At 41.7% G+C, this 15,490-nt stretch overlaps 1 protein-coding gene across 1 annotated transcript; it reads left to right on the top strand.

Annotated features, from left to right (window-relative positions):
* Positions 1-3,741: 3,741 nt before the first annotated feature.
* Positions 3,742-10,782, top strand: LOC138802114 (gamma-crystallin E-like). The gene is made up of 3 exons (XM_069985264.1): positions 3,742-3,758; positions 9,480-9,722; positions 10,419-10,782. The coding sequence occupies exons 1-3, from the start codon at positions 3,750-3,752 to the stop codon at positions 10,686-10,688; spliced, it is 522 nt and encodes a 173-aa protein (XP_069841365.1). The 5' UTR covers positions 3,742-3,749; the 3' UTR covers positions 10,689-10,782.
* Positions 10,783-15,490: the final 4,708 nt, after the last annotated feature.

Below are 15,490 nucleotides of genomic sequence, written 5' to 3'. Positions count from 1 at the left end.
CAGAGAATACCCCCTGGAAAGACCCATTTTCACCCTGCGCTTCGAAGAAGGATTTTAAAATGGGGACATTCCTCATTGGAGGCCGGGCTCCCTGGAGTCCAAAAGATCGGGCAACAGATCTCCCGCCACTACTGGTGGTCCAGTCTGTTCCAAGATGTGGAAGATGTGGCTTCCTGTACCATCTGTGCCAAAAACAAGTCCTCCCGACTAAGGCCTGCCGGCCTATTACAGCCCTTGCCAGGTCCAGACCTTCCCTGGCATCACATAGGGATGGACTTCATCACTGATTTTCCGCCATCTGCAGGCAAGAAAGAGGGGGAGGCCAAAGGGGGGGGGGGGTACTGTCACGACCACGGCGGCTTCCCGTGTTTCGGGCCGCCGCCGCAACCTCCTCCTGCCCCATGCAGCCACCGGGGTCCTTGTGCAGGGACCCGGTGCTGCTGCTAGTTCGGCCCCTGGGGCGCCTCACCTCTCCTCCGCTCCTGTCTCTCACTGTGCCGGCCGGCGCGCGCGTCCCTGCCTCCTAGGGCGCGCGCGCGCCGGCTGTCTCAGATTTAAAGGGGCAGTGCGCTCCTAATTGGTCTGGTTGTCAATCACTCCCCTATAAGTTCCAGCCCTGCCCCCTTCCAGGTGTTGGAGCCTCTATATGCTTCCCATAGCGTTTGGCCCAGCTCCCTGTTGTCCCTGACCTTTGTCCTTGTCCCTTGTTCCTGTCTTCAGTCCTTGTCTCTAGTCCTTGCCCGCTGCCTTCCCATTGTTCCTGAGTCCTGTCCGCCACCTGCGAGCACGTATACTATCCTCTGCCTGCACTATCATCTCCTGCCTACTGCTCCTGCCACGCCTCGCCTGCCGTCACTAGCAACCAAGCCAGGGGTAGCGACCTGGGGGTCGCCTGCCGCAGCAAGTCCATCCCGCATTGCGGCGGGCTCTGGTGAAGACCAGCGGCCCCTTAGACTCCGCTCCCTGGTGAGGTTAGTGCCATCGCTGGTGACGGTCCAGTGGATCCACTACTCCAGGCGTTACAGGGGGCTCTGATGTGCTGGGGAGAGGGAAAATAGAGAGCTGAGGGCTCTCTCTGATGTGCCGGGGAGTGTGTACATACCATGCTGTGGGAGGTGGCATCTGGAGTGGTGTTGGGGTCCTATACAGAGCTCGGGACAATGGTGAGAGGGGCATCTCTACAGTGTTGGGGGAGAGGGTAGGTCTCTAATGTGCTGTGGGAAGAAAACATTTGTACAGTGTTAGGTGGGGAGAGGGGGTCACTGGGTCTCAGCAGGATGGTTGGGCAGCATTAGGTCACAGTAAGCACATATAATCGCATCTTCTCAGTGTACCTGCTGTAATCACATCCAGCTGCCCTGTGCCTTCTCTCCAGCCTACACTCACTGGTGTCTGCACTGCAGCCTTTTCCATATACAGGGCTTTTTGCCCACTGTATACAGGGCTTTTTGCCCTCTGTATACACATAGCAGAAGGGTCAGCTTTTCTCCTGCCCTAAGACATGCCCCCTATATGGAATTGGTGTGGCACAGCGCTTGTTTTCTCGCTGTCTCGCTGTTTGAATGTCAGTGACCCAAAAACCGTGACTGTCTTGCCGGTTGGGAGGTTTGATAATATCCTACATGGTCCTGGGGCCTGAACCCACCCACTGTCCCTAACTACTTGCCTCAATCGTCCCTAGGCAGCCGCGGACAAACACAAAGATGTTCGCTATACTCAATAAGTGTAACACAGAACAAGACAGACAGACAAACAAAATAAAGGGCTTCTGAGGCAAGTAGGTAGGGACAGCGGGGCGGGTGCTAGCTTCAGGGCTCACCTGTCCTTGTGTTTCCCTGTCCCTACCCTAACAATGTAGTTTGCATTTTGTATGTAGTTCTATTTATATTCAACACTGCTGACCTTGTGCTTTCATTTAATTTGATATCATTTTTCTTTCAGGAGGACAGATCTATCATTTATAATTGTGTTTTTCACCTAGGCAGGGATAGCCTGACTTTATTATACCAGAACAGTGTGGGAGTAGTTTGTATCTACATCAGCCCCTGTATGAAGGTTTTAATTGTCTTTATGGTTTAGGGCTTTTATTTATTTCTGATCTATTTTTATATATTTTGTATATTAAATAAAGTATTTTATTGATATTTGATCAAATCATTGGTGTGCCAGTCAATTTGCTATACTATCCTGCTTCTTAGTTGTTTGTATTGGTTATACAATACATATAGGGACTGTGCATCATGTTTTGTCATTATTCAGGCTGTGCATATTATTTCCTTTAGGTTACCCACCACACTCTGAATTTTTCACTGTTGCCCAGAATACCCCTTTCATTTCTGCATCTCTATCAAACACACACACACAACCTGCTGCAGCAATAGCACACACACACACACACAGCTTGCTGCAGCCATAACACACACAGCCTGCTGCAGCCATAGCACACACACACAGCCTACTGCAGCCATAGCACGCACACACACACAGCCTGCTGCAGCCATAGCAAACACAAACACAGCCTGCTGCAGCTATAGCACACACATGGTCTGCTGCAGCCATAGCACACACACAGCCTGCTTCAGCAATAACACACTGAAAAATAACCCACAATCTTCTCCCAGAGAGAAAACACCACATTGAGGACAGAGGTCATTGCTACACTACTTATTGCTTCTTTTCCTCCTCCTTCTTCTCTATATTACAGAATATACAGGATATCTTCATATTGCACTGCTACTCATATACAGTAATCCAGCATCCAGGAAAAGAACAGCACAGATCTTCCCACACACAATGGACTCTTCCAGTTCAGAAAAAAACTGCCACATAGTGACTGTCAACTCCCCCCCTCCCCCCCCTCCCCCCACCATCTAATAGGGCCAGTGCTTTATTAATGATGTATGGAGGAAATGTTTCACCTTTTTTAACTAAATGTATGGGAGAAAGCGTTTTGTTTTGATTTTAATAAATAAGCTCCTTAGATTGATAGAACATACAGGGTCAGGGTCTCAACACTTGAACCCTGACAACGTGGTTATAGCCAAAAGTGAGATTTCGTACCTTAGATTGAAGTACTGTCTAGAGATGAGCGAACCTCGAGCATGCTCGAGTCGATCCGAACCCGAACTTTCGGCATTTGATTAGCAAGGGGGCAAAAGAACTTGAATAAAGCCCTAAGGCTATGTGGAAAACATGGATATAGTCATTGGCTGTATCCATGTTTTCCAGACAACCTTAGAGCTTTAGCCAACTTTAGCAGCCCCCGCTAATCAAATGCAGATCGTTCGGGTTCGGATGGACTCGAACCCGAACCTGGTTCGCTCATCTCTAATAATTTTGTATTTTACATACATATTTCCTATTACTTTATATAACACTATACATTTTGAATAAGTAAGATGACAAAAAAGCAAAATGAAACCTTAAAATAACATTTTGTAACATATCCACAGTTACAAGAGAAAATAACTCTATAAAAGTGATAATACAAAATCATCACTTTTCAGGTGGCCCTGTGGCAATGGCATATTAAACAATAGCTGAATAAGCTGTACCAACAACTTGCTTGAGCTTGTGACTTCCTTGTCCTACAATCCCATGCCTAGAGCAATGCTGACATTGCTAATATGATGTACATTTATTCATTGTTATGTAAAGTATGTAATGTTATGTTACGTAAGGATTGTGAGCAGCCACTATAAATTGGAAGGTCAGATTAATCTATCCATAGAAATTCATTGGCATTCGCGATGGGAAAGGTAATGCGATCATAACCTTAAATTACATTTATTTGTCTCTTTATATTCATTAGAATTTAATGTAAATTACTTAAATAATGAAAAACATTACTTTTTTCTATAATAACTTGGCTTTAAAATCAACCAAGACACAGTGATAATGATGTCAATTATTTGGGCAGATGGCGAAATCTGCCTGAGCATAGAATGGAGCCTATGGAAGCGGGGCATGAGGCGGAATCCGATTTAAGGTCTACTCATAGATTCCGTAGTGTGCACATACCTTTAGAAAGGATTCAAGTTGCAATTTATAATGTCCCTTAGCGGTAACTTTTAAAGTGCTTGCTACGAAACACCTTTATTCATGTGGCCTAAATTAGGGATCCAAATATTGTAGTACTTTCAGATCATACCCTAATATACTCCAACTTTATGATATCCACATTTATTTTGGAGCTATCAGCCTTATAACTGCCTAAAAGAAAACTGGCTTTGGTGTCAAATCACGGTAATGTTCTTATTTCACCAGATCATGTTAGACCTTGTAAGTGTAAATGGAGCGCTGAGTAATTGCTATAGACAACAAGGCCAATTTTTCTATGACATTTTGATAATTGAGAAAAATGCATATGCTTATAATGCTTGACTTCACTTTGTTTTTTGTTTTGTTTTTTACTGTAAATTCGCTCATCTCTTTTTTTTTTTAATATTTTAGATACAAGATAAAATTTAAATTACCAATATGGATCCAATTCCACATTAATAAAGCATATAATATAATGGATCCAATAACAGTTACAATACATATATATAGAGTAGTGGAGCCACGGCACTATCCCCCCACCGCACAGCAGTCAAATGGATGCGGCTCACCTGGACACAGGTGGATTGAGCGGTGGATTGAGCGGTGCTCAGCATGCAATGGAAAATAGACGTCACCATATGCCAAGATAAGAATACACACGATGCGGCACTCGCTTCAGTTTCCACTTGTTTTATTTAGCCATAGACATGACAACGATGCACATGAATGTGGTAGGCGACGATCGTTTCACGCTTTACAGCGCTTCGTCACAGCCCTACGTCATTTTCTTCACCTGGTCTATTTATACAGACCTCTTAAAGATATATACACCCATAAATTGTGTGCAACTTTAAAAACATAACAGATTTGTGACAACCTAGAACAAACATAAACTGAAATAAAGACAGTATTATAGATTTTTAACTACATGAGTAGTATTAATTAGTAAAGGCATTTAGCATGTAACATTTATATCAGATGTTTTATTAAGACCAAGTGGTCCTAATGCCCCTGTTTTAATAATGTATTCTGTTTCTTTCTGCAGAAGAAGTTTATGTTGATCTCCCCCTTTTCTTGACGGTTCTACCTTGTACAGTAACAAAAATTTCATAGCAGATGTATCTCCAGCATGTGTTGTCTGAAAGTGGTTTATGACTCGTGGGCAGCCCTTGCCTGTCCTAATTGAGCGCCGATGTTCCACAAATCTTCTACACATCGGTCTTATGGTTTTCACTATATAGAAAAAACCACAAGTGCAGATCAATGCATAGACCACATATGCTGTTCTACAAGTAATTATTCCTTTTACTGGCATTTCACAGTTCCCCAGGCCAATTTCACATTTTGTAGGTAGCTACAGTATTTACAACTACCACACTTATAGTTGCCTGATGGTAAGGTATTGCCAAGCCAAGTCTCTCTATTTTCTTGTGATTGTTTTAATCTAACTTGTATCAGTTGGTCTCGTAAATTGGAACATCTCTTAAAGGTAACTAAAGGTCTTTCTGTTGTAAACTGATTTAATATATCATCATGCTGTAATATATGCCAGTTTTTATTCAGGGCCGTTCTCAACATCTGATTCATTGGACTATGTTTGAAACTAAACACGCATCTGTCACTATTTTTCTTTTTCCTGTTAGGACCAATTAGACCCTGTCTCATAAGATTTCTAGCTCTTTTTAGGGCCCTATTCACATTCTCCATCGGGTAACCTCTAGCTAGCAATCTGTTACTCAAGTCCCTAGCCTGTATTTCAAACTGCTGGTTAGTGTTATTAATTCTCTGTAACCGGACAAATTGTCCGTATGGGACCACATCCTTTACATGTTGAGGATGATAGCTGTTATAACTAAGTAGTGAATTTGTTGCTGTGGGTTTTCTGAAACTACTAGTTCTCAGTGAATTATCTATTACTTCTAATTTTACATCCAAAAACTCTAACATAGATCCACCCTACACATGGGTGAAGCGCATGTTATGTGAATTGGCATTAAGGTGTTCTACAAACTGAGAAAAGGTTAATTCATCCCCTGACCAGACTATCAGAATATTGTCTATGTACCTTAAAAAGAGGGAGATATTCTTAGCAAATGGGTTATCTATGTTAAACACTTTCTCATTTTCCAAATCGGCCAGAAAAATATTAGAAAAAGTTGGTGCTACAGATGTGCCCATCGCAGTTGCAGCCCGCTGGCAGTACCACCTGCCAGCGAACTGGAACGCATTATGGGACAACACAAACGAGAGTAGCTCAAAGATATAATCAATAAAATCTTCTTCATGTGAACCTGCCCAAAGCATTTGACATCATACAGCCTGCGCACCCGCAGCCCCTAAATATTAGTTCTCTAGGTTTTAGTATGTGCCATTCATTTAGTTGTCAGGATCATCTGGTAGTGGAAACTTTAATGCAGTTGCAGGGAGAGGAGGGGAGAGAATCTAATACAGAATTTACACCTTTTTTGGGAGGTACTCCCTCCATGTTCAACCCCCCCTTGCCCGCCGGTAGTAATTTGGAAATTTTTGTCACTAATGTCCTGCGAGATGTTCAAGCGCTCATATACCCCAGTGAAAGGTCAAATTTGACAGAAGGGGAGCGCAAAGCACTGAGTTGGCTCAAGAACAAGCAGGACATAGTGATTAAGCCGGCGGATAAGGGGGGCAACATACTGGCAGCTGGCTGGAACTGCGATGGGCACACCTGTAGCACCAACTTTTTTAAATATTTTTCTGGCCGATTTGGAAGATGAGAAAGTGTTTAACATAGATAACCCATTTGCTAAGAATATCTCCCTCTTTTTAAGGTACATAGATGATATTCTGATAGTCTGGTCAGGGGATGAATTAACCTTTTCTCAGTTTGTAGAACACCTTAATGCCAATTCACATAACATGCGCTTCACCCATGTGTAGGGTGGATCTATGTTAGAGTTTTTGGATGTAAAATTAGAAGTAATAGATAATTCACTGAGAAGTAGTAATTTCAGAAAACCCACAGCAACAAATTCACTACTTAGTTATAACAGCTATCATCCTCAACATGTAAAGGATGCGGTCCCATACGGACAATTTGTCCGGTTACAGAGAATTAATAACACTAACCAGCAGTTTGAAATACAGGCTAGGGACTTGAGTAACAGATTGCTAGCTAGAGGTTACCCGATGGAGAATGTGAATAGGGCCCTAGAAAGAGCTAGAAATCTTATAAAACAAGGTCTAATTGGTCCTAACAGGAAAAAGAAAAATAGTGACAGATGCGTGTTTAGTTTCAAACATAGTCCAATGAATCAGATGTTGAGAACGGCCCTGAATAAAAACTGGCATATATTACAGCATGATGATATATTAAAACAGTTTACAACAGAAAGACCTTTAGTTACCTTTAAGAGATGTTCCAATTTACGAGACCAACTGGTACATGGTAGATTAAAACAATCACAAGAAAATAGAGAGACTTGGCTTGGCAATACCTTACCATCACGCAACAATAAGTGTGGTAGTTGTAAATACTGTAGCTACCTACAAAATGTGAAATGGATACGCCTGGGGAACTGTGAAATGCCAGTAAAAGGAATAATTACTTGTAAAACAGCATATGTGGTCTATGCATTGATCTGCACTTGTGGTTTTTTCTATATAGTGAAAACCATAAGACCGATGTGTAGAAGATTTGTGGAACATCGGTGCTCAATTAGGACAGGCAAGGGCTGCCCACGAGTCATAAACCACTTTCAGACAACACATGCTGGAGATACATCTGCTATGAAAAGGGGGAGATCAACATAAACTTCTTCTGCAGAAAGAAACAGAATACATTATTAAAACAGGGGCATTGGGACCACTTGGTCTTAATGAAACATCTGATATAAATGTTACATGCTAAATGCCTTTATTTATTAATACTACTCATGTAGTTAAAAATCTATAATACTGTCTTTATTTCAGTTTATGTTTGTCCTAGGTTGTCACAAATCTGTTATGTTTTTAAAGTTGCACACAATTTATGGGTGTATATATCTTTAAGAGGTCTGTATAAATAGACCAGGTGAAGGAAATGACGTAGGGCTGTGACGAAGCGCTGTAAAGCGTGAAACGATCGTCGCCTACCACATTCATGTGCATCGTTGTCATGTCTATGGCTTAATAAAGCAAGTGGAAACTGGAGCGAGTGCCGCATCGTGTGTATTCTTATCTTGGCACAATACATTTACATATATACAGTAGTGCATTCCCCCCATTATGCTCCCACCCACCTCCCAATCCGCCCAGGGCTGCGGAGCAGAAACAAAAAAAAAAAGAAGAAGAAGAAGAAAGAAGACCAACACAAAAATTATACTAATTTAACCTTTAGTCTCTCCCCTTCTGCCAAGGCAACCAAATTCTATTATGACGTTTCAAGTTCTTAGCAGATTTTTTTTTGCTAAACTGTATTCATATTTCATTACTCGTGCTACTAAAGACTGCCATTCAGAAAGGTGGGGCGGTCTCTCACTACACCAGTGTCTAACAATCATTACTTTAGCATACATAAATAATCTATTCAACTGTGAGCCTCTCTCCGAGTCTTCAACTAGCCCCCCCAATAAGATCTCAAACAGGGATACTTCCAAGTCCAGCCCCTGTTTATATATATCAGCTCCTTCTAACCCGCATCTGGAGCAGTCTGAATTCTGTCTGATTCCTGCATCGTATAATGATCTGGGGGAGTAATATAGCTTGTAAAAAATCTTAAACTGAATTAAACGGTGCGAGTTACTTACAGAACAGTTTCCATTCTTAGTTCTGTATAATTCCTAATTTCTCCTCCCATTTTAACCGACTTTTCGCCCAATGAGGGGGTTCTACTTTGTGTAGCAAAAATAAATATATCTTTTTTAAAGTTGTCCCTTTAAAAAATCAAACACTGCATGTGACTCAATAATAAATTTGGATGAATCAGCAGTGTCTACAAAAGCACTTTTTAACTGCCAATACCAAAATCTGTCTATCGTGAATTCCATATCTCGCTTGACTTCACTTTCACTCTACAAAATTTATGATTAGAGATGAGCAAACAGCAGGATTTGCAGCAAATTGCTTCATCTCTACAGCTAAACAATAGTTTAATTGTAGTGATTCGTTTAGGAATATTTGCGAATTTGCAGTGAAATTCAAGAATTTCGCAAAGCGAATTTTCGACAGCTTCACTCATCTCTATTTATGATTAGTAATCAGTATATACATATATTTTTTTATTCTAAACTATGTCTATAGCTAAAATGTAAAAAAATACACACTTATTTTAGTTTTAACGTCATTGTAAAAAAGTTGTTGATAACTTTTTTACGTTTATAGTGCTTTATAACATATATTTTGCAGCAATATCTGTGATCACTTAATAATAATGAAAAATTATTCAATTATTCAATTACTCAATAATGAAAATTATTTTTTAGATTATATTCTTCGAGGACAGGAACTTTCAGGGTCGATTCCATGGAATCAGCAGCGATGGTTCAGAATTGAATTCTTATTTCAGTCGCTGTAACTCTATTCAAGTAGAGAATGGAAATTGGATGATCTATGAGCGCCCAAATTACACTGGTCAACAGTACTTTTTAAAGAGGGGAGAGTATCCAGATATCCAGCTCTGGTCTGGTCTGAGTGACTCCATCAGATCCTGCCGTTTAATCCCTCAGGTAAGAAGGCCTCTGTGGGGGATTTCTAGGAGACAAAGAGATATTAAAGGATATATATTAGCTCTATATTATGCTTAGGGCTCAAGTGTCAAAGTAGCATTGCTGAACTGCAGCATGCATGCCTCCTCCCCTCCTCTGCCTTTACTACTGAGATTCACACCACAGGAAGGGTTGGGGAAGGAGATGTGCATGCTGCAGCTCAGCATGACCTCTATGAAACATGCTTGAAAGGAAAATGTAATTTTTAACTTGGTAATCAGATAAGACAAAGCTTTCAACTATTATGTTTCCATTATTTATCTATATCTGCAGCTCTGAGCACAATATAGGGCAGACAGATTCCTTTTAAGCAATACAATATAATATATTTTTACAGATATATGTTTTAAAATACTCTTTTACAAATACAATTTATTTTGCTCTTCCTATAAAAGAACATAATACATTGTTAGACAACCCCTGCTGCTTTTATTATTAATATTAATATTATTATATGTATTACTATTATTATTCAATAATAATAGAATGCCTATTTACTTCCAAAAATCCTGCACCACTAAAACAGAAAGCTCATTACAGTCATAGATATGATTAATGCCACTAGATCAACCTCAACAACCTGATGATGAATAATATTTTTGTTAATTCATCTCCAACTTTTGAAACTGACATGTGTTTTCTGTATTTACTGTAAAGCATAACTACTTCAGAATCAGGGTCTATGAGAGGAAAGATTACAGAGGACAAATGATGGAGTTCACTGAAGATTGTCCTCATGTGAATGAAGAATTCAATCGCCATGACATCAACTCCTGCAAAGTCGCAGGAGTCTGGATCTTCTTTGAGCTACCTAACTTCAGGGGACGTCAGTTCCTCCTGAGGGCTGGAGAATACAACAGCTTTACAGATTGGGGAGCCATGAATGCTAGGGTTGGCTCTTTTAGACGCATAAGTGATTTATACTAAAATGCTATTTTTTCCCATGTGCTGAAATTAATTACAATATACCTTATTTACTTATTCATTCATTTTTCTTCAAGATTAAAACCCTGTATCCAGATTGTGTGTATTATGTGTTATTAGATTGGATGAATATTTGCACATCTATATTTATCGTAAAGGTACTGTACCTGAACACAATCATATGTTGTTCAGGTTTTTTTTATATTGGTTCTTAAAACAAACCAAAAGTGGATCAGAGGGGGATTATGCTGCTATTAAAGGAGTACTCCAGCACTTTTTTATATGATGCTGCCCTTATGTTAAACATAACAAACATCTTATGCTTACCTCTCCACGCTCCCCTGGTGTTTTCCTTCAGTGTCTCTAAGTCCTGATTAAAGCCACCACCACTTCCGAGACTTGTGTCAGCAGTGACAGCCCACTGGCCATGGCACTGTCCTGTCTCAGCCAGTAATTGGCTGAGTGGGCTGTCACTGATAAGAGGAGTTCATCTGCTGTAGTAATATCAGTGGTGACCCAGAGACAGGGCCAGCGTCAGCTTACTCGCCCGAGATGTAGGGCCACTGAACACCCCTGGAGTGATACCGGCCGCTGCCTTCCCCACCCCACTTCACCCCCTGAAAAGTTAATGCATCGGTTATGTCCTGGTAAGCCCCTCCCCGGCACTTCCCGTGGGTGGAGGATTAGCTGAGTGCTATGTAGGTAAGTTGCCGATGCACACTACAGTCGGCCAAACATGGAAGTCTTGTCATATATAAGAGGATATACTCTCCTGTCTCCCTCACAACTTCACCACTCCTTAAGAAAGGAAATGTATTGGAGGGTGAGGCTGAGGGGCAATGTTATTGTGGGGAAGTAGGACTCTTTGCTCTTCTGTAGTCAATGTGATGCTGTGATGAGGCAAGGAAGATTGCACTCACCCTCACAGTTATATTTGCCACTTGCACTTTACATGGATGAGCTGAGTATTGTTTAACCTTTGTCCGGCTGACTAGGTACAATTGTACCTATTCCTTTTTAAAATTGCAATAATTTTTTTTCAAAAAGTTGTAGAGGGCTAAAATTTTGTGACATCTCTGCAGTTTTGGTCTAGAATATATTGGCCAAGTTTCAGTAAAATATCTCCACCCCCTTCTGAGATAAGGGGTCAAGATATTTTTGCATCCATAACAAGCTGCATAGGTACAACTGTACCCTCATATATTTTGAATGAAGATAATGCAAGGAAAAAAGAATCATTTTTTTAAATGATAATGCTATTTTATTATTATAAACAAGTAAAAAAAACCTGTTCATTTACATTATAAAAGAAAATGTAAGAAACTTTTTTTATTGATTTTCCTTGCAAGTAATGCATGTTGTCTTTGCTACCGAGTGTTCATCGCAAATGGGTTTCACACAAACCACACAAGACTTTCTATTCTTACGTTGTTTTCGCCTCAGGTCTCGGCAGACATAGCAACTACCAACAACAGGGGAGGGTCCACGACTACCATGAGGTATTTGAGGGCCAGCTGCTGCTTGCGATGCTATCACAATGCATCGTCCAAGCATCATTTCTACTGCACCTCGAAGAAAATTGTTTCTCATCATCATTTGTTTTGTACTATGATCTTCAATTGCAGGCATACACAACTGATTTGCGAGATCTTTCAGAAACTTTCTTCGTTGATCCTTTGTCCTGAAGCTTGGATTGTGTTCTCTGTAGACGATGTAGGATGCTAATCATATTGTAGAAAAATGCCAGAGGCCAACGTAATGTTCGTTGTTTCACAGTGTACTCTCCCAACATTTTATCCATAACATTAACTCCACCTTTTGTTTTGTTGTAGTATTTTATTATCTCTGGCTTGGCTGCTAGTGTCTCTTTAAGTTCTTCCGTCATGTGCATAGATGATAGAAGCATGACTGATTTGTTCTTCTTTGGTACAAATGAACAGAATGTTGCATCATGATTGTAGGCAAAATTTGTCGAGTTTACAGGCCTTTCTTTGGCAGGCTGCGTGTTGCTAGGTAGGAACCTTTTGTTTTCTTCTCACTGTACCAACTAGTGTCATGTTCCAGGAGTTCAATACCTTAGCTAGTTCTATGGTTGTAAAGAAGTTATCGGTGATGACATTTCTTCCAGAGCCTTTATACGAGCTCACTAGGTCCAATACTGTTCGTTCACCAATGTTTACTTGTCGAGGACCATCACTTGGTTTCCCAGTGTAGAGCTGACCTTGTAATGGGTAGGAGTTTGACCAGTGACAAGCCCAGAAAATCTTTATGCCATATTTAGCTGGTTCTGAAGGTATATACTTGGTAAATTTATACTGGTATATACTGGGCAAAATATGCACATGAACAATTGTACCTCTGCAGCCTGTTAATGTTGTAAAAGTATGCAGCCTGACAAAGGTTAACCTGGAGTCCATGAATTATATGTAATCAATGTAATCATGAGGTTTATACAGTAGCGGACTTTGGCACCAAGCACCCCAAGCAATCGCTTGGGGCCCCCAACATCCAGGGGGGCCCATACACCCCCGCTCTTCTCTTGTGCTGAAGACCGCTAGACAGGGCCGCTGCCCCGCTCGCTGCTGTGATCTGAACTGTAACTATGAGCACTCGTAATGAGCGCTCACAGTTACATGCAGCAGCAGCACTGACAAGGCGGGAGCCGTATATACACGGGGTATATACGACTGGGGGCAGCACACAGGGGGTTTATATACATTTGGGGGAGCACACCGGGGGCTATATAAAACTAGGGGAACACACAGGTGTCTATACACTACTGGGGGAAGCACACAAGGGGTATATACTACTGAGGGGAAGCACACAAGGGGTATATACTACTGGCGGCTGCGCACAAGGGGTATATACTACTGGGGGCAGCACACAGCGGTCTATTGTTGTGGAGTGCGTGTCGAGGGGGGGGGGGCAGACATAACTTCGCTTGGGGCCCCAGAAATGCCAAGACCGCCCCTGGGTTTATACCCCACCAAGTATCAATCCACATTGCAGATTAATTGGCAGTTGTATAGTAGGTGGTATAATGGAGGTCACCCAGCTTTCCCAGCATCTTGCATAATATTCAGTATAATGGAGGTCACCCAGCTTTCCCAGCATCCTGTATAGTATTCAGTATAATGGAGGTCACCCAGCTTTCCTAGCACCTTGTATAGTAGTCAGTATAATGGCGGTCACCCATCTTTCCTAGCATCTTGTATAGTAGTCAGTATATTGGAGGTCACCCAGCTTTCCTAGCATCTTGTATAGAAGTCAGTATAATGGAGGTCACCCAGCTTTCCCAGCATCTTATATAGTAGTCAGTATAATGGAGGTCACCCAGATTTCCTAGCATCTTGTATAGTAGTCAGTATAATGGCGGTCACCCAGCTTTCCTAGCATCTTGTATAGTAGTCAGTATAATGGAGGTCAACAAGCTTCCCTAAAATGTTGTATAGTAGTATAATGGCGGTCACTCAGCTTTCCCAGCATCTTGTATAGTAGTCAGTATAATGGAGGTCACCCAGCTTTCCTAGCATCTTTTATAGTAGTATAATAGAGATCAGCCAACTTTCCTAGCATCTTGTATAGTAGGCAGTATAATGATAGTCACCCAACTTTCCTAGCATTTTGTATATTAGGCAGTATTATGGCGGTCACCCAACATCTTGTAGTCAGTATATAAAAAAGTAATAATCTTCTGAAGTAGTCCAGTCTTAACAATGATGCCACATGATTTGCTATACAAAGGGGCCCGCTAAGGCTCTGTCTCTCAGGGGCCCACAAAAGCCTGGAGCCGGCCCTGCCCAGAGACGTTGCAGGAGGACACCGGGGAAAGATAAGATGTTTTTTATGTATTATAAAAGGGCTCTAACCTGCATTTTATTTGTTACTCGCCAGTTTTTAGCAATTTCATCCCAAGTGCTAAATAGCAAAAAAATAAGATTTCAGAAGGCGTTATTGCATATAGCCAATCACATTGCAAACAGCGGAATTGAAGTAGTGCTCCAGCCATTTTGATATGTTGCTGCCCTTGTGGAAAACATAACAAACATGCTATTCTTACCTTTTCTTGCTCCCCGTTGTCTTCCTACAGCATCTCCAGGTCTCCCGCTGAATTTGCCGTGGTAGTAACAGCCCGCTCAGCCAATCACTGACTGAGACCAGACAGCGCCATGGCCAGTGATTGGGTGAGTGGACGGTGACTGCTAAGACGAGCCGATCTCGGAATTGGAGGTGGAATTGTTCAGTGGGAGACCTGGAGAAGCCACTGGAGAACTGCAAGTGAAATGAAGTAGGCCATCTCAGACTGTTCAGAGGGAGACCTGGAGAAGCCACCAGAGAACTGCAAGTGGAATGAAGTATGTCATCTCAGACTGTTCAGTGGGAGACCTGGAGAAGCCACCAGAGAACTGCAAGTGGAATGAAGTAGGCCATCTCAGACTGTTCAGTGGGAGACCTGGAGAAGCCACTGGAGAACTGCAAGTGGAATGAAGTAGGCTATCTCAGATTGTTCAGTGGGGGACCTGGAGAAGCCACTAGAGAACTGCAAGTGGAATGAAGTAGGCTATCTCAGATTGTTCAGTGGGGGACCTGGAGAAGCCACTGGAGAATACTGGGGGAATGCGGAAAGGTAAGAATAGCATGTTTGTTATGTTCTCCACCACAGGAACAACAAATCAAAAGTTGAAAATGACCGAAATACCCCTTTTAGCTAAAAGTTAGGGAAGACAGCAGTATCCTAGATGCACAAAATTTATGAATTACTGGTAGAAACAAGTATACATGAGAAAAGTCTAATACTAGGAGCA

This window comes from Dendropsophus ebraccatus, chromosome 9 (assembly GCF_027789765.1).
Source record: "Dendropsophus ebraccatus isolate aDenEbr1 chromosome 9, aDenEbr1.pat, whole genome shotgun sequence".
Classification (NCBI taxonomy): domain Eukaryota; kingdom Metazoa; phylum Chordata; class Amphibia; order Anura; family Hylidae; genus Dendropsophus; species Dendropsophus ebraccatus.
The sequence above is the reverse complement of the archived record's forward strand: the minus strand, read 5'-3'. Positions and strand labels throughout refer to the sequence as shown.